Source organism: Nansenia antarctica (assembly GCF_963989245.1).
Source record: "Nansenia antarctica genome assembly, chromosome: 7".
NCBI classification, from domain to species: Eukaryota; Metazoa; Chordata; class Actinopteri; order Argentiniformes; family Microstomatidae; genus Nansenia; species Nansenia antarctica.
In genome coordinates, this window is record NC_137677.1 from 55,983 (window position 1) to 74,841 (window position 18,859).

Sequence of the window (18,859 nt, forward strand, 5' to 3'; positions counted from 1 at the left end):
TTGGGTTCATTTGGGGAGCTTTGTGTTTCCACCCGAGACGAAGCGTGTTTGGTCGTATTTGAGATGTTTTGTTCGGGGTTACTCTTTGCTTTGTTTGAACCATTTTTGACACTGTTGGCCGAGCTGGAAGAATATATTCTGTGCAGGTTTTGTCTGCTGTAGCGTGACTAACATCATTAATTCATGGCTGTGGATGAAACTTGTGAACAGGTCTCTGTGAGGGCTTTTATTGTGGCTTCTGCAACAGCAGTTAGAATGTTAAGCTTTTCTCTCTTTGCTTTCATTTGTGTCTCTTCCATATCCAAATCCAGCTGCTCATCCAACGTACTCAGTTGCGCTTTGAGCGCAGCGCGTTGAATTTGTGCATTGGAGAAAGAGCTGTGCTGCTGCGACTTGAAGCTTTGCTGTTCGCTTTTCCAGTTTGTGAAATGCTGTTCCATGGCGCAACAGATTCTACACCAATGCCATGCAAATCCTTAGCCAATGTGTCCACTTCATCCGCCATAACTTTACCCTTTCCCACTTCATCACACTTGAGCCAAAATTCAACCCAGTCCAAAAAGCTTTTGAAATCAACCAGTTTCAGTTCGTCATTGTGGTCATTTTCGCTTTCATTATCGTCAATTAATAAAATCTGAACATTCGTTTGCAACTCCATGAATTGTATTGGTTAAAAATAACTTGCTTAATGACTTCATCATTTGTGTCTCCAGCGTCTATAAGCGCATTTATTTAATTGCACTTGCGAGTTAAAACACTCAGTTTCCCTCTATGATGCGATTCATTGATATAGTTGTTTTTCCCTGGCAAACATCTCCTCGTCTCCTGTATTCTCCATGTTAAATGGTTAAAAGGTCTTTCAACAAAGTCAATAAAGTAGTGCTTTTGCACAGGGTGGTCAACAATTCACAGGGTTTAAAATGTGTTCATTAATTTTTTCATTGATTCATTGAAGCGCGGCAGCTAATTGACAAGCGCAAAGGCTTGTCACAGGTACAACGGTCTTACCGAGTGCAGCGGCTCGTATATTATAGTTCAAGTTCTTAAGTTCAATGAACACCGTTTACTCACAAATTCCCAAAGTCAATGTTTGATCTTTCAAAACCAAAAACATAAAATAAACATTAATCATGAAATATAAATATAACTCAAAACTTTAAGCACAAATCATCCAAAATAAAAACCCAAAGTAAAAATGGCCATAACATACAGTATATCTCAAGTGTATTAAATTTGATTTAATGTTCAGTGGACTGGATGTCATAAGCGAGAGGGCCCTTCATTGAGAAACCAATGAAAAATGACACTTTTGTTCCCTCTGCTTGTCCACAGAGCTGGCTTTTGAACTCTGGACAGACTTCTATCTTATAGGATGTGTTCCAGGTATTTGCCAGTATGACCTTCCTACGCACCTCCCCTGTTACCCTACAAAGAAGCTGCTTCACTTCTTTCTGTTTCCATATTTTACCATTACCCCAAAGTGACGCAATGTTTTCCTCCCCTCTGCTCACACACCTCTCAATGTGCGCACGGGGGATTAGGCGGTCATAGCCCTGCTTCGGCCCCAAGAAGAAATGGACAACAGGCCACTTCCCATTGCACACGGACTTCATCTCGTTGAAGAATGCTGTCCTCATCTGTGACACGTAGGTTCCCACATAGGTTCCCAATTCCACTGGTTTCTTCTCTTCTACCCATACTGGGTTCTGCTGGGGCCACAACAGTGCGACAGCAATGAAGTGCAACGCCAAGCTATCGTTGTATGGGATTGGCCCACGGAGAACTTGGCAAAGAATATCAAGAAGTGTCTTGTAAGGCCAAATGTATGCAGACCCAGGTTTGACACAGCTTAGTGCCACATTGGCATAGATAAAATTGACTCTTTCTCTGACACTTGTGTCAACTTTATTCAGAATGAAGGAATACGGTTGGACAATCTCCTCCATTTCAGTACCATTAGAAAGGCATTTGAGAATCCCAGAGTGAGTATCAGCATTTCTCATCTCCAAAAACTGCCTTTTCTTGTGAATCTGCAACATGATACTCAGGTTCTTGTTTTTCATCAACTCTGTGGAATCTGTCTTGCAAAAAAGCTTAACATATTGGTCAAAACAACGGAAGAGCTCCTGTTGAGTTACATGCTCTCTACTGTCTTTAATTGTGAATCTGGGACCCAAGTTGATGTAAAAATTGTCAAGAAAATCAAATTGCCTCTTCATGTTAATTCTGAGGTTGTACAGTAGATCCTCAAAGTCTCTGAGAACGTTGTAATAGGAGCTATGTTTATGGTGTTTGGAATCATTCCTCGCAACGTCTTGGATTTTAATCTTCCCAGAGAGAACCTCACTGAGTATGTCATGACGGACATTGCCTGAAAACACTGGGATTCTTCTCAGGATTTCAATGATAATTACTGCAACCTGTATCTCTCCATGGCATCCCACTGTGTTGAATGGGCAGTTGTCTCCCTTGTTTTGCATCCTGAGAGTAGCCTCCTTCTTTGCAATGTCTTGCGTATCCTTGAAGGCCTCTGTCGCTGAAAGGGCCATTTTTAGATAATCTCTCATCTTTTCAGGTTTTATGGGATCCTCCTTGTCACTTGCTATTGCACTCTTCAACTCATGCTTGATAACTTGTGCAGATGTGTCAGAAATGTAAGAGCTATCTTTGGAAAGATCTTTTGCTTTCCGTGCCCATTCTTTTGCCTCTCTGAACTCCTTTCTCTTCAGGTAATATCTGGCTAGAAGCTGAGAGATGACAGCATTTTTTTCAAAGAGCTTAGCAGCGTTCATCAGCAGAGTTTCTTCAGCCCCTGGTGTCTCCTTTGAAATGTCCTCGATGAGTGGTGAGAACAACCCTCCATGTCTCTTCACCAACATGTCATGAACATCTTGCATCAGTTTGTCTTTGCCCTGTACGCACTCGTACAGCTTGTCTGTGGTGAGAAGTAGATTGGTAATCTCAGCTTTGGATACAGAGTATGTGGTTGTAAGTTCCTGCAAACAGTGCACAGAGATGCTTGAGTGGATCATTCTTACTGCTGCAAATTCGACTGTAGCATCCACGGTGCAGCGGGTCACTAGAGTGGAAAACTTCCCAAATCCCTCCTCAACATTGCAGGACCCACAATGTGGCTTGGTTTGTAGGTCAAGAAACTCTTCACAGAGAGAGACTGAGAGGGTTGCACCCTTGCAGTATACATTCAACAAGACCAAAACAGCAATGAGTTGTGCATGTTTATGATCAATGTTAAAGCTCTTTAGGGTGTTACGAGCAACACCCTGTATGTACTCTGGCAAAAAGTTCTTCTTCATGATCATGAAACCATAGAATGTTTCTGCATTCTTGTAGGTTTTTTCGATCTCCTCTAGTTTTTTCTCAAACTGCCTCTGCTCCATTTCAGAGAGGTTGTTGCCAATGAATACAGTGTCTTCTGTCGGCTCCCAAGACTCTGCCCTCATGCAATTGAGTAGAATTACCTGTGGGGACCTAGAGCCAATGTCTCTCTTCACACATTCTTTCTCAATGTGCTGCTGCAAATCATATACATCGTCCATCTCCTCAAAGTCATCTATCATCAGTAAGACAGGAAGCCGAGGTGATTGTTCTGTTGTGTCATACATCAGAAGTTGGACCACCTGGCGGGCAACCTCAGTGTAATCAGTTCTGTCTCTCAAAACAGCACAACGGAATTTGTCTTTTAGTGCCCATAATATGTGCATGGCTAGTGTTGTTCCTCCACATCCTGGGACATGCAGAAGGTTGAAGGACACACAAGCTTTCCTCAGTGAACTCAAATCTGGTATAACAGTGTTCATGATAAAGTCAAATTTGTCCCGTTTAATGAATGGCATGGAACCAGGCTGCTCAGAGAAATGAAAGTTCCACCATGACACTTTTCCTCCTTTGTAGAACCTCTCCTCAATGACAGCCTTGTCCTCATTTCCACCCTCACACTGGTTTACACAAAGAATACTCAATGTGTCCAGTCTGCCCTCAATTTTCTTCTTCAACAGCACTTTGCTGCCTCCACCACATGGTAGGAAACGGCTGGATTTACGGTTGTCAGACCACAGACTGAGGATGGTGCCGTTAACCTCTGCAAAACTGAGCTCATAGATAGATCTTGCTGAAATGTTGATTCCATAGCGGGCTTCAATTAGGTCCCTCCAGCAAGTGAACGCCTTCTCGTTCTCACAGATACAAAGGATTTGCTCTGTTCCTCTTAGCTCCTGCCAGAAGGTGCTGAAAGTCTCCACCAGGGGGTCCATCTTCTCACTCACAGTCGACAACAATAAGAAAATAACTAGGAATTTCTTGTGTGGCAGCACATCTTTGCGGCACAGGAATGAAATCACATCTCGTACAGATGCTCCCTTCTCTATTAACCAGTCATCTACATCTGAAGGAATATCTCCATCGATACCCCCATTGCAGAAAACCCAACTAGTATTTCGAGTCAATTTTAGCTTTCCTGCAATGTCGTCTATAGCCTCTGTGATTTTATATTGCCCTGGCAAATGGACATTTATTGCACTCTGCTCATTGAAGTGCCTCTTCAATCCATGTTTTGATGACTCTGGGTCAAAGTCCAAAACAGCAGTTGGGTTAAGTACAGGAATAAATGCCAAGGATTCCATTTGAACTGAATGTGATTTGTTGGTCACTATCACATAGCGCTCAAAGTGGGACTTGTCTAAAGATTGGGATCCACCTGTTATCATTTCACTTAGTCTGGAGCCCTGGACACTGCTTTTAACCACGCTAAGGTGCTTTTCCTCTGCTTGTTTTCTTAGTTGTGACAGCTGTGGCACATTGTCAACAAATCTCTGGTATTCCGAAGGCTTAGTTTGAGTGGTCTGTGCACACAGATCACAGCTGCTGCTTCTATCGCGAACGAAGAAGCGTTTTGATCTTTCTTTTGGTTCATTTTTCTCTGTTTCTTTGCCTTTGGACTTCCTTTTTGCTTTCCTTGTATCCAGATTGTAAACATGATAGATATTCTCTTGACAGATCACAAAATCTGGCACTATGTCTACCTCTATCACAAACTTGTCTGAAGATGTTGTATCAGGATTTAGGACTTCAACAAATCGAGGTGGTTTGATGCATATCTTAGCTGTCTGGACATGTTTATGCTCAAAATAACCCTCAATAGCATGTTCCAGTGCATTCTCATATGACTCTGTGTCTTCAACACTAACTCCCAAAACTTGTCCATGAATGAAGTCTGGCTTATCACCTACTCCAAAATGTATGGTGCCATTAGTGCGGCTATTCATGCAGGCTGCTGCAAATCGAATAACCTCATCAGTAAACTTGGTCATTTTGCCCATGTCGTGTATTCTTATTGGTTATGAATCAAACAACAGCTAGTGAGTTTAAGATGATTTAATCCGAGTTACAAACAGATTTATACATACACGTGTTGATCCTGGGGCCTGGTGACAAAAAAAGACCGCTTTTCCCCCTTCCTCGCTGGTTTTCCCTAGTCCCCTAGATCCCTGCCCTCTTATGCAAATACAGTCACAGGTCATAGCCTATCACCTTATCTAGATGGTCATGAGGGCCGTCCCCTGTGATGTCACTGTGATGTCACCCTTCCGGGTGCCCGCTGGTGCAAACATGAAGGCTACAGAATAGCATGACCCCCTATCATACTATCTATGCATGTGTGGAAATATACGACACATCCCCCCTCGGACCACCCAGAGGGTGTTCCGAAACTAAACGACCACAAAACAAAAACAAAAACACAAAACCCCACAAACTAACCCAAAAAAAAAAAAAAAAAAAATAACCCTAACCCTAACCCTTTTAAATAAAATTAAAAATTAAAAAATAAACAACAACAGACAGAAAAACTACACCAACACACAACACAAGAAGCACAATAACACAGACCAACCCAGGACCAGTATTAGGAACCAAAGATATCATAAACAAAAAATAGAAAACAACCAATAATAAAAAGAATTTTGAAAATAACAATCACAATTAAACTAAACACAGTTCATCATGCACAAATCAATACAGCAACTTCCAACGACCGATGTTTTCTTTGTCCTTGAAGCGTCAGGGTCAGAGGTTACTAGCACTTGTACCCAGTTGGAGAACAGCCTTTACCACTGTCTCAGATTGATAACACTTTCATAGTCAGCAGCTTCCATTGTCGTTGCGCTAGGAACAGAACCTCTTTCCTATCTTTGCATAACCACTACATCACTTCTCAACTGACATCAATCACATACGATATAGAAATAAACAAACAATACACAAATAATGACATTCAGTTATCATAACACATAATTCCCCAACAGTAAGCACAGGACAAAGGGAATGCATTAATGCATAGATCTTCACCTCAGGTGAGGACTAGTCTTCTGAAAAGTTCATTAACGTGGACTGAGTGACTGATTTTCCAAAAACAGTCAATGAGGCCCTGCCTTCTAAGAAAGTCAAAAATCATGTCTGCTATAATAGGTGCTCCTATCTTAGCAAAATAAGTTTCCCATGCCCCTAAGACCGTTTCCAGCCATGCTATCATCTGCTGTCCATTCCCGTCGTTCCCTTTGATCTGCTGCTTCACTACCCTATTCATAGTCTTTAATCTTTTCCTAACTGGTCGTCGTCCGTCAGTGTCATTGAGGTTCAGGCAGCCGCCTGGTCCCCTCCCACGCTGATCAAGGTCTGGGGAGTCGCCCTCAGCATCATCTGAAGCATGGTGCAGGCACTCGCCAGCATCCCCAGTAGCACAGGTGTCCAGGCTTTGGACACTCCCAGGCTGGACCTCCAGACTGTCAACCCTCTCTGCTTCGTTAGTTTCTGGTTTATTGGCATCTGGACAGCTTTCCACTGTCCCCTCGGTTTCAGGCACTGCCGGTAATGTCACTGGCTGTAACACTGGCATTGCCACTGGCTCTGGCAACACCACAGCATCTCCTCGTAGCTCCTCCTTCTCAGGTTCTCTGGGGACCTCGGCACCTGTTGGCACAACATCCTGCCTACTCTGTACATCCACCCCCCTGTCCACCACCCGTGGCCCTATTGGGGTAGGGATATGCCCAGACACCACTGGTGTACCCACTCTGATGTTGTTTCTCCAACAGACCCCACATTGACCTAAAGCATGGTCAATCTGTTCCATCAAATATGGACTCCAAAACCCATATTTCTTGGTAATCTTGCGTCTTACCTCCCCCCTAGCCACATGTGCTAATCCATGAGCTTCCTGTATTAACATGCCTAATAAATCTGAGGGTGCTACAACCAACCCCTCATGATTCCTCCATAGACCTGTGTCATCCTGACTTGCCCCCCTTGCTAGCCAAACGCTCTTGTCTAACGTAGTTACTCTACTCTGTAACATCAATAAATCCTCAAGTGTGACCATGCCCTGTAATTGCTTTTCATGTGTGACCAGAAGACCTTTACCTGCCTTGTCTGCTCCTGTAATGGCTTTGGCTGCATCCTCTGCAGCCCTGTTACCTTGTGTGACATGTGATGAGTCAGACCTGTGTGTGGCACACTTCACTATGGCTAATTCCTTTGGCTTCATCATGGCTTGTAACAGCTTCATGATCTGTGCGTGATGCTGTATAGGCGTACCATCAGTTCTCTTAAAACCCCGCCCCCTCCATACAGCTCCATTAAAATGACAAACATTATGTGCATAGGCAGAGTCGGTGTACACTGTCACTCTCCGTCCGGTTCCCAAGTTGCATGCTTCTGTGAGGGCAATCAATTCAGCCAACTGAGCCGAGCAAGGCTGAGGAACTGCCTCAGCCTGTTCTACAATAAACTTTGAATTCTGTGCTTTAACTAAGGAATACCCAGCGCACAACGTTTCTCCTACCCCGTAACAAGACCCATCAACCCAATATTCTATATCAGCTCCCTTTAAAGGCAAAGCTTGTAGGTCTGTTCTATGCTTAATCACTCTGGCTGTCGATGGAATCTGAACACCGGATGGCACCGTCACCTGACAGCCGTCAGGTGTGCATTTTACTGTACAGTTCAATTGGCATTGAGCATCTCTCCCTAGCAGCCCTGTTGGCGTGTGTTCTGACACAAGTGTTGACAGAGTTGCTCTCTGTCCCTTGTACTCTAAGTCTACAAGCTCAGTTGTAGGAATCAGCTGTTTAATTCCCTCAAATCCGATTGTCTTCACATATTCTCTAGACATAGGGAGGTGCGTGGCGCCTTCAGGCTTCTGTGTCACCACCAGCTGGCACCTCCCACTCGGATCTTCCGGGCACCCCTATAGGCCAGCTGCTGGGCCTCCGTAAGGGTTCATCACTCCTGGAGCAGGTGTAGTAGGGGGCCAATATCCTCCTCCTTGGCTCCCCCCTGCGCCCCCCTGGGGCCTGTTGCAGCAGGCACAGGCTAGATGTCCATTCTGGTCGCATTGGCATGGTTCTAGCATCTCCTTCCCTGCTGCTGTCCATCCCCCTGGTGGTGGTCCTTGGCCAGGCTGTGTGTACATTTGGTATGGAACCGCTTGCACCCCTGGTGGCCCTTGTGGGTATGGATACCCCCCTTGTGGCCCCTGTGGGTAGGACTGGTAAGTAGCAGGATACCCCCCTTGTGGCCCCTGTGAGTAGGACTGGTAAGTAGCAGTCTGCACTCCAGGTGGCTGTTGCTGTGGGGCTAAAGCCTGCACTCCCTCTATGTTCCTCTCGCTTTCAGTCAATTGCAAATGAGTCAATATTCTGAGGGATTCTTCGTCTCGTGCCTTCTGTATCTGAATGTTCTTTCGATATAACTCAACTTGATGAGCTACGTGGTCTATATAAACAGCTTTGTTCATGTGTCGTAGCCCCACCACTTCTGCTAGCTTATCCTTAACTGGGGTAGGAAGCCCTTCTTGTATTTTTTCCCTGATTATGGATTTTTCTAAGGGGTTATCTTCAGCGTCTTTCCCTGTCACACTTCTCCATTGAGAGTGCACACGGGCAACATAACCCCTGGGATTCTCATCCCCCCCCAGTGGCTTCACAATGATATTGTCTGGGTGAATGTGAGTAGGGTAGGTCTCTCTGATTGCTTTCCACAGCCTGCCTCTGTTTGCTGCGAAGAGCTCTGGATCATAAACTGATGTATTGATATATCTATGAAGTCCTGCCTTCATCAATATTTCCTGCATTGTATCCAATCCTGCAATAAAAGCTAAGAGTCTTTTCAGGTCTCCCATCGCGGCCTGCGTTCCTGTCAGTATCACGTCGACCTCTCGCGTCCACGAATGTCCTCCCTCTTGAAGAACTGGGAGTTTCTCGATCACTTCAGACAAATCTGTATGATGCCACGGATGATATTCCATCTTGTTACCCCGAATCAGCACTGGACAGTTCTTTAATGTATTTGATGACATTCGGTGACAATCTCCCTCTTTCTCCGGGCGTCTTCTCCCACCTTTCCTTTCGGCTGTGGCTATCATCTTCCTGACCTGCGCGTTGTAGCCTCCATCTGCATTGTCGTCATCACTTGAGTCTTCACTGCCATCTTCGCTGTCATCTTCCTCGTCACTCCTGTCGTCCCCTTTTCCCCTTGGCTCCTTCTTCTTCTTCTGGGAATGATCCTCCAGTGCCTTAGCATATGGAGGGGGACTGGAGGCAGGACACAGGTCTGGGGATGAAATGTTCAATTTCTGTTCCAGTGTTCTGGCCAATTCTTTTTTCTTTTCCGGTTCCATCTGAGCTATTTTCTGTCCCTCTACCTTAAATAGATCTAAAATAGCTAACTCTAACTTGCGTTTCTCTGATCTAATCTTTCCTCTTTGATGTGCTTTGTGCCCATTGATAAGTATCTCCAATGTTGCAATTAATTGTAAATTAAGGCTGCCCTCTTTCGGCCACGGCTGTTCAATGTATGCCCAACGGCTATTCCATTTCGTAGACATTTTGCTAATTTCCCTAACAAGAGGATTCATTTTTTCCACTACAGCCATAGGGGATAACGTAGCCAACATTCCACGATGTTCACTAATATCTTTTAACAGCTTCGTGGAATTCGACCCCATTCTACTTGCTCAATATGCTGACAATATTCTATATTAAATAAGGTGTACGCTTCTTACAACCCACCTTCCTATTGTCTTGTTTGCTAAACAAATGCTAGTCTAATATAACTGTATTAACCGTCCCCACAAAACCCTGCAACTTCAGAATAACAGACTTGCCTCTTGTGTATGTCAGTGCAGTATTAACTTAAATCTAATAGCTGTGTAAGTACTTTATACTTAAATGTGTTTCCTAATTGTTTATGAATATGTGTCACTTGATTACTCATTCAATACTAATTACAGTTCTGGTCAACACAATTATTAAATCACAAAGGCTGGTCACACCTAAGTATTCACTGATCCACAAAAACCCTTTTACTGCTCAACTATCAAATATGTACTATTCTGCTATTCCTTAATCAAACACTGTGGAAATGACCTAACTAAAATAAAATATGTAAATTACAAATATTAATTATAACCTGTAAAGAAATCGACTTGTTATTTGGAAAAGAATGAATGATTAATTATTAATTACAATCTGTAAAGAAATCGACTTGTTAAGTGAAAGGGATGAATGATTAGTTAGAATTATTCATTGACACTTCATTGATGTAAACCTGTAAAGTCAATTAGCTATTATCGACACAAAGAAATGGTTATTATTAGATTATCACAAAACAATTGATCAAAGTTCTGTGAAACAGAAAATGAAATGATCTGAATAATTAATTCAATCAATTAGTAATTAATTAAATTAATTAAAGTAATATCTAACAATCATCTACAAACATCATCAATGAAGGAGGGTTGTATTTCATCAATTTACAGAGAGCCAATGTTTTAAAAATGTCTTGTCGTATTTTGGCCAGCAGATGGAGCTGTGCTCCGGCTAACGCGCATCGATTGCGCATGCGCCAACTCTTCCATGTAAAATGGAGGCTATGAATGTTTTAACCGTAACTCTAAACTATTTAAAATACCCCGCTGATCAATTCACTATATCTCTATCTTTATCAATACTAGTCTATGTGTATGGTTTTATCGTTATCTTTAAGAGATGAGTACTGAAATCTATCAAACTCAGGTTCCCTTCTAAAGGAATGTTCCACTGTGTGTCTGCGCTTTTTGCAAAGCAGGAAGAGGGAAGGGCTTTATTGTTCTTGAAAGCCCACGGCCGTATTGGGGCCTGCTTAAAACAATCTCTTTAACACAACTTGTTTTCATAAACGATTACTTTTCACGACACAGCAATATCAAGATTATCTTTCAATCCAGTTAAACTATTATTTATCTCATTCAAATATTCTACGTTCACGTTTTCCTCATAAAGATGGCCTCTGTGTGTGTCCTTTCTCAAGGACAAAGAAAAATGGCGTCTAAGAATAGATTCTCTGACAGGACACTGCAAATGGCCGCTTACACAATGGCGTCGTTTCAAACAGACAAAGAGAACACAATTCTACACACACACTCACGATATTCCGTAATACCGCTATTAGTTACACAACTAATATCTTAACATAAAAAAGCGAATTACCAAATTCAGCCCTATATCACCAATATACCAATCTAATCGTATATTTACAAAAACGGACTTCAAAATCCGGCTCTCACCAACCCCAGCTTAAAGATTATGAAAGATGTGTTTCTATTCCAACAAGATTACCGTTACACAGATTCTTTTGACTATAACTTATCTGAGATTTACAGTCTATTTTAAACACACCAATCGACTAGAGAGCGATCTCTGCAGAAACCTACCTTCTTCGTTAGATTGAAGTTTGCAAAATACTGTAAATTAAGCTATATTATCTCCGTTGCTTGCTCGCCATCATTGTCGTGTATTCTTATTGGTTATGAATCAAACAACAGCTAGTGAGTTTAAGATGATTTAATCCGAGTTACAAACAGATTTATACATACACGTGTTGATCCTGGGGCCTGGTGACAAAAAAAGACCACTTTTCCCCCTTCCTCGCTGGTTTTCCCTAGTCCCCTAGATCCCTGCCCTCTTATGCAAATACAGTCACAGGTCATAGCCTATCACCTTATCTAGATGGTCATGAGGGCCGTCCCCTGTGATGTCACTGTGATGTCACCCTTCCGGGTGCCCGCTGGTGCAAACATGAAGGCTACAGAATAGCATGACCCCCTATCATACTATCTATGCATGTGTGGAAATATACGACACCCACCACCGTTGCCTCTTGTGTATTGATGTATGCTTTATATTCATGACAGGGTTCTATATAGTCTGAGGCACCTGATTCTGTTACATCAAGAATGCTGTTCACCTTGTATCTGCAGGCATCATGGTGTCGATAAAAAGGATACGGCTTGCATGGTCTCCCAGACTGATTCACTGGACTATTGCACTGCTCTTTCTTAAGTTTCAAATGTTCATCCCTCTTGTGAATTATCAATTTTGCAGGGCCAAGAGTTACACCCAATTCGGTTAAATCAGATTTCTCTAAAAGTAAAAGACTAGCCCCATTAATGTCCTGCTGTAGCAAGATATTTGCGAATTCAGCATCCACACAAACTTCCTTGAGAATCCAATATTTCACATGATGTTTATTCCAATCCTCGATGTCAGCTGGTGGTTCAGTTGGGCTGTCTTTGACTTGATTCTGGAATAAGAAAGGCTGCTTTAATTCAAGTCTATGCCACAAAAGTGCTAACAATATTAAGCTACAACCACAAGCAAATTGCAGGGTGCAGAGCTGCCAAGTTCGCATGAGACACATGCATATCAACCAGTTCACACTCTCACACGCCACACCTCAAATGTGTCACGCCGAGAAATAACAATTGTTTTGCAGGACTTTTATTTTTGAAATTCCTTGAAAGAAAGTTACCGGACATCTTTCTGCACGCGCGTTAACTTGTGTCTTCAATCGAAGCGGGAGGCGAGCGCTGAAGAATCTGTGTTCACGCAAGCTGCATGTAAGAACGTAGCAAGTGTGTGCGTACAACATCGTATCTGGTAGCCTACTGGTACTTTCAAATCGCAAGTTGTTTCATCAGAAAAAAAATAGGCAGCGATCTGGGGCTCACGATCTGGCGTGTCACTCACGTGATGACAACAGTAGTAGTCACTGGTCACATGCATGAAAGTTCGCTAGTAGCTACCTGTGTGTAATGAGTCTGACAATGTCATGATGCCAGCTGGTGAAATCATAAACCATTTGCTTAAGTAATTTTTCTGTTATTTACATAGTCTGAAACTACAGATGGTAAGCTTTCAAATGATGTGTCATACATTGAAATCGGAAAAAAATTCAAGACGACACGAGTATTTTAATGTTGGTGCACCGAATGGGAATGCGACAGGAGAAAAGTGACTGATCAAACAATAACAAACGTTGCTAACGGCTAGCGGCTAACAGTGGTACATCGCTAGGAACGTCTAACTGCGTTTTTATATCATCACAACATGCTGAGAGAACATGGAACGCTAAAAACACATAACTACACATAATTAGATGAACACACAGTCCTTGCTTTTGAACACGTCCTAAAACGAAAGTATGTTTACACGCCATTATCACTTACCGGTAGCCTGCGGCAAACGAGAACAGTGAATCCAATCCACAGATTATAAGTATTAAGTGATCATTAAATTGTTGTATATTATATCGACTGGGTACTTTAAAACTTCAAGTTGCCTGTTATGAAAAAACGAAACGAAAACCAGATATTGTTGACACCCCTTCAATTCTGCGACTGGTTTATGGTCTCACCAGCGGGCGTCACTAGGCTGCACTTTTAACACTACGAGCGTGACGTTTTTTCACCTACTTTCCATGGGGACACTATGGCATACAGTTTAATAGGCTTAATAGGCCACTTATTTTGGGTGAGATGATAGGCCTACTTTGCAACTTTACAGTTTTGGTAAGTTTGGTAGTTTTTTGTTTCTCTACTGTAACATAACCAGGTACATTAATAATAATTATTATTATTACAATTAATTACAATACAAATACAACAATTGGGGGTCCCTCAAAAAACAAGATCAACCACCGAGCCCTCATTCTGACCCAGGAAAAACCCTGGTACGTGCTGTATAACATGATTTCCATCTATGAGCAATGCACTGTATATAAGATGATGACCAAGGGTCTTTCTGCTGCTGACCAAGGGGCTGAGTCCTGTTGTTGGGGCCCAATTTTCTTTTAGAGTCTGTAGGCTACTGTATTTGTTTATTAAGATTTCATAAATATGATATATTGTCTGAATTTGTCTTGTTTTATCAAATGTTCATTTCTTATTATTTTCATTTCTTATGCTGGTTTATTATGAACAACATGTAAAATTGCAGGAAACTAGCACAAATAATTGGGTGGGAGAGAGGGGCCGCCGCTGCCAAAACGTGCACAGTCCACCGCCAAAAAATCTCACTCCAAACTTTTGGTGAAACTTGCCAGCCCTCAGCTACTCAATATATGTATCTGAGTACATGTAAAATCATGCATGCATCAATGAGTCACAAGAAGCAGCAAGTGTGCAAATACTCCTATTTTTAATTGGACCTACTATACTGTACTATGATAGCTTGAACATCAGGGGCCTCATTTATAAAAATGTACTAACTTGCACGTAAGCAAATTTTTCTAAATGGACGTAAGCATTATTTATAAAACAGGCTGCGTACGTACTTCCGTCTACAAATACCAAATATTCTTGAAATTGAACGCAGGTGAATGAGCTTTTAATTAACGCCCTGTGATAGCGGCTCAATTATAGCGGCTGGATTAAGCCAAGTGCTTTAATATAGGGTAGGCGTTCGTCTGGAAGCGGGAGAGGGCAGAGAAGGGTGGCTTCTCGGTAAGTTGCATTTGTAACGTTTGATCATGACAACTAACCAGGCAAATGCTTATACTGTAATAATATAATGGTCTTATTCTTATCAGGTGACATTGAAAACATGGCTGCTCACTCCCTCACACCCCCAGACACCGGAGGAAATCCAGTATAATTTAGTGAATGGCCGGGCAAGGTCCGTTGTGGAGCGCACTATAGGCATGTTGAAGGGGAGATGGCGTTGCCTTGACAGCTCCAGAGGGATATAAAGGAAGACTGTAATACAATCATAAACATCAGTTCCCTTTAAATCTTGAATTAAACTCATTTTCTCGGCTGATAAAAACATCGTTAATTTTATTATGAGCCACTTTCACTTCGCATGAATTACAGTAGGCAGTGCGGCTCACATGCCTGTAATAACTCTGCATAACCAGTAGGTAATGTGCTTACATCAAGTCAATACCTGACATTGAGCTACGATCGTTTCCACGGTCAAATTGACTTCAGTCAAATTTTATAAATCACTACTTTGACGTGGTTTTCTACGTACGACACGGGTAAGATCAAATTTGATCCAAAGTACTTTCTAGAAATGAGGCCCCAGGTTTCCATTGTTTAGGCTTACCTCCATGTGGCAAAGTTACCATAGTTACCATAGTTACCTCCATGTGGCAGAGTTCAGCCATGCTGAAGTCCTTCAGATCCTTGGTTTTATTCCTCAGCAAAACCTTCGGAAAAGCTGGAAAATAGTTCAACATTAGTTCAACATGAGGCTTAGGCCGATATTCCATTAGAGATGTTCCACCTTTGGGTTAGGGTTAGGGTTAGGGTTAGGGTTAGGGTTAGGGTTAGGGTTAGGGTTAGGGTTAGGGTTAGGCTTAGGCCTATATTCCATTAGAGATGTTCCACCTTTGTAGTTATTAGTTAAATAACCATAATAAACCAGTGTAGATTAGATTAGATTATTCAACGCTCCCTCAAAACTTGTGACCTCTATGGCATTGTGCTGTGTGATAAAGCTGCACGTTTTAGAGTGGCTAAAACTTGCACATCTGTGCAATAATCATGCTGTCTAATCAGCATCTGGATATGCCACACCTGTCAGGTGGATGGATTATCTCAGCAAAGGAGAAGTGCTCACTTACACAGATTTAAACACATTTGTGAACACAATTTGAGAGAAATGGGCCTTTTGTGTAGTCTTAGGTCTTTGATTTCAACGCATGGAAAATTGGAAAAACATTGCAAAAACAAAATGTCAGGTTGGGGATCGCTCTACTGTTGAGCGACCCTTTAGCGCCCCCTTTGATTGGTATTGTTTCTCTGTCTGTCCTTATTGTCTGTGATTGTTAACAGCTGTGAGTGATTGTCTTGGTCTATTTATATCCCCCTGTGTTTTCCCTCTGTGTCGGTTGTTCACTTTATGTTGCGTTGTGTGAGTGTGAGTGTGAGTGTGAGTGTGAGTGTGAGTGTGAGTGTGAGTGTGAGTGTGAGTGTGAGTGTGAGTGTGAGTGTGAGTGTGAGAGTGAGAGTGTCCTCGTAGCCTTATCGCTCCTCGTCTGCCTAGGAGATAAGTACCTATTGACTATTGTAAGTAGTTTGCATTGCCATATTCTATTGACGGCGTTTTGGGAGACGAAAGCCAACTCCACTTTTGTTTTGTTGTTTTTGATTTCTATTATTATTTACGCATTCATCGGAGACTTGCTTTCTCCTCTTTTGTTTCATCGCTTACTGTGCGGTTTATTGTTCATGTTGCTCAAATAAAGAGTACCTTTATTTGGAATCATATCCCTGCATCGATCTATTCTGTTCTGCTCTGCATCTGGGTCCAAATACATTGACTAACCGTAACACAAAAGTGTTGCATTTACATTTTTGTTCAGTGTAATAATAATAAGGAGAAGGAGACTTGATTTACCAGTTGATCTGCCTCTGGGGCTCCCTCCTCTCTGCCCCAGGTTGCTGTTGAAAAAACAAACACTAATGAGGAATGATGATTTTCTTCTTCTAGCAAGACACTTGCCAATGGTAAGCCCGAGCTTAGATAACTTTTTCCTGCTATTACTTGTGGATAGATGATTCACTTAGTATTTATTGTAAATTGCTTTGGATAAAGGCGTCTGCTAAATGCCAAAATGTAAATGTTCTAAATTGTACAAGCTCAACGGTTAGTTGATTTCATACATAGGCTTTTGAAATTCTCCAACTACAGACAAAGACCTGAGACATTTTTGTACTACTAGTGTGCAAAATGTGACACCGTTTCAAGGTCCTCATGTTGTTGTTTTTCATTGCCATGAATTTTACTCTCTTGTACTTGTAATGGGATGTAATAAACTTTTGGCACACATGGCAAAAAAAATCATGAATGTTGAATTATTATTATTATTATTATTATTTAGCAATTTAAACATGTCAGCCCTGCAAGTTTGTTTCCGGAGGCTGACAACCCCACTGACAGAGGACAGGTAGATAATGACAGGTAGTGTAGGAGTGGTTGTCTTGAGGGGGTGGTTGTCTTGAGGGAGAGGTTGTCTTGAGGGAGAGGTTGTCTTGAGGGAGAGGTTGTCTTGAGGGGGTGGTTGTCTTGGGGGGGTGGTTGGGGTGGAATTAACCAGCTATTGTTCCCACCCATTACCTCTGTGAAAAAACTGAAGACTTTGAGCCTGGTTTTCTCAAAACGGTCATTTGGAGGGTATCAACATTAAAATATCCATGACTTCTTCAATTTGTTTCAGATTTCAATGTATGACACATCATTTTAAAGTTTACAATCTACCCTTGGCCTTTCATAATCTGGAAAAAAATGAAAAATGTTTTTGCATTTCACAAATGAGCCTAGAGCAGACATGCAAAACCAGGGTAGGGAACAGGACAGGAGGGCAGGGAGAGCTTATCAACAAACCAGACATTATGCATCTGAATACCTGTAGTCTTAAAATAACGTTTATTAATGTATTTCCTCAATACAAATCTAGGTAGGCCACCCCAAATAATATATCAGTGAACGAGTTATAAGAAACGACATTAAGAAACAGCTGAACTTCAGATGACAAAGCTGTAGACTATTAAATGAGGATGGGCACACGGAGGCTGAAACACAACGTTTTTGTATTTCTTAACAAAGCATAATTATGATTATAACTTACCGATCATGATTTACAGATTTCTTTGATGATATTGAGTTGTTTGCTGGTCTGAGTGTGGGTTAGGTCTGGTCTGAGTGTGGGTTAGGGTTAGTTAGGGTTATCTGTGAGCTGAGCTGCTTTGTTCATAAAGAGGAAATCAAAGTGATGCGGAAGAGATGAACACATCTGCCCCCCCCCCCCCCTTGAGTCAGTGGGAGGGATGGGCGGGTGGATGTTTGTTGCGTTACATAATGATCTCACTCTAAATGAGACGTTTCAAACTCGACTCAAAACAGACTTCATTGCGTGTGTACTAAAGTACTAAATCAGTTGGCCGCTATAATGGGAGAAAATACAATTATTTTCAAAGACACTAAATGTTTTTCATGACTTTATCCACTGCGCGTGTCTGCATTTTCCTCTATGAATTGGCAAAACTACGCATATCCACACATGACGCATATCCACACATTTTCAACTGAAACGAAACCTATTTCGTATGGAGCTGCTGTACCAGACCTGACCAGCAGATGGCAGTATGGAGCTGCTGTATCGACTGCATCGATCGATCGACACTTTTTCCGGCACAATTGTGTCGAACTGTCAATGCGTCGAAAGCTTCGTTTCCCCATCACTACCCCTAACCCTAACCCTAGTGTTTCCACATGTACCGTAACATATATATTTCAGACGCCCTGGATAGAGGCTTTTGAACGTATAAATGTGTATTGTAACTTTGTTCTGGTCTCTGTTTGCTAGAGACGGACTGCCATGCTGGCCATCCATTACAATAAGTGAAATAGAACATCTATTGTGTTAGAGTTAGGGTTCGCTAACCCTTGATTTCCACAACAAGGTCAAAAAGTATGCATTGCCAATGATACTGTGTGTGTAACCCTAACTAAGTCAAAGTTCA

At 42.1% G+C, this 18,859-nt stretch overlaps 1 protein-coding gene across 1 annotated transcript; it reads right to left on the bottom strand.

Moving 5' to 3' along the window:
* Positions 1 to 1,690: 1,690 nt before the first annotated feature.
* Positions 1,691 to 15,498, bottom strand: LOC308161869 (sterile alpha motif domain-containing protein 9-like; the record flags this gene model as incomplete). The annotated part of the gene is made up of 4 exons (XM_080535946.1): positions 1,691 to 1,706; positions 2,212 to 5,339; positions 12,202 to 12,549; positions 15,475 to 15,498. The coding sequence occupies 4 exons, from the start codon at positions 15,496 to 15,498 to the stop codon at positions 1,691 to 1,693; spliced, it is 3,516 nt and encodes a 1,171-aa protein (XP_080392072.1).
* Between the last annotated feature and the right edge of the window lie 3,361 nt (positions 15,499 to 18,859).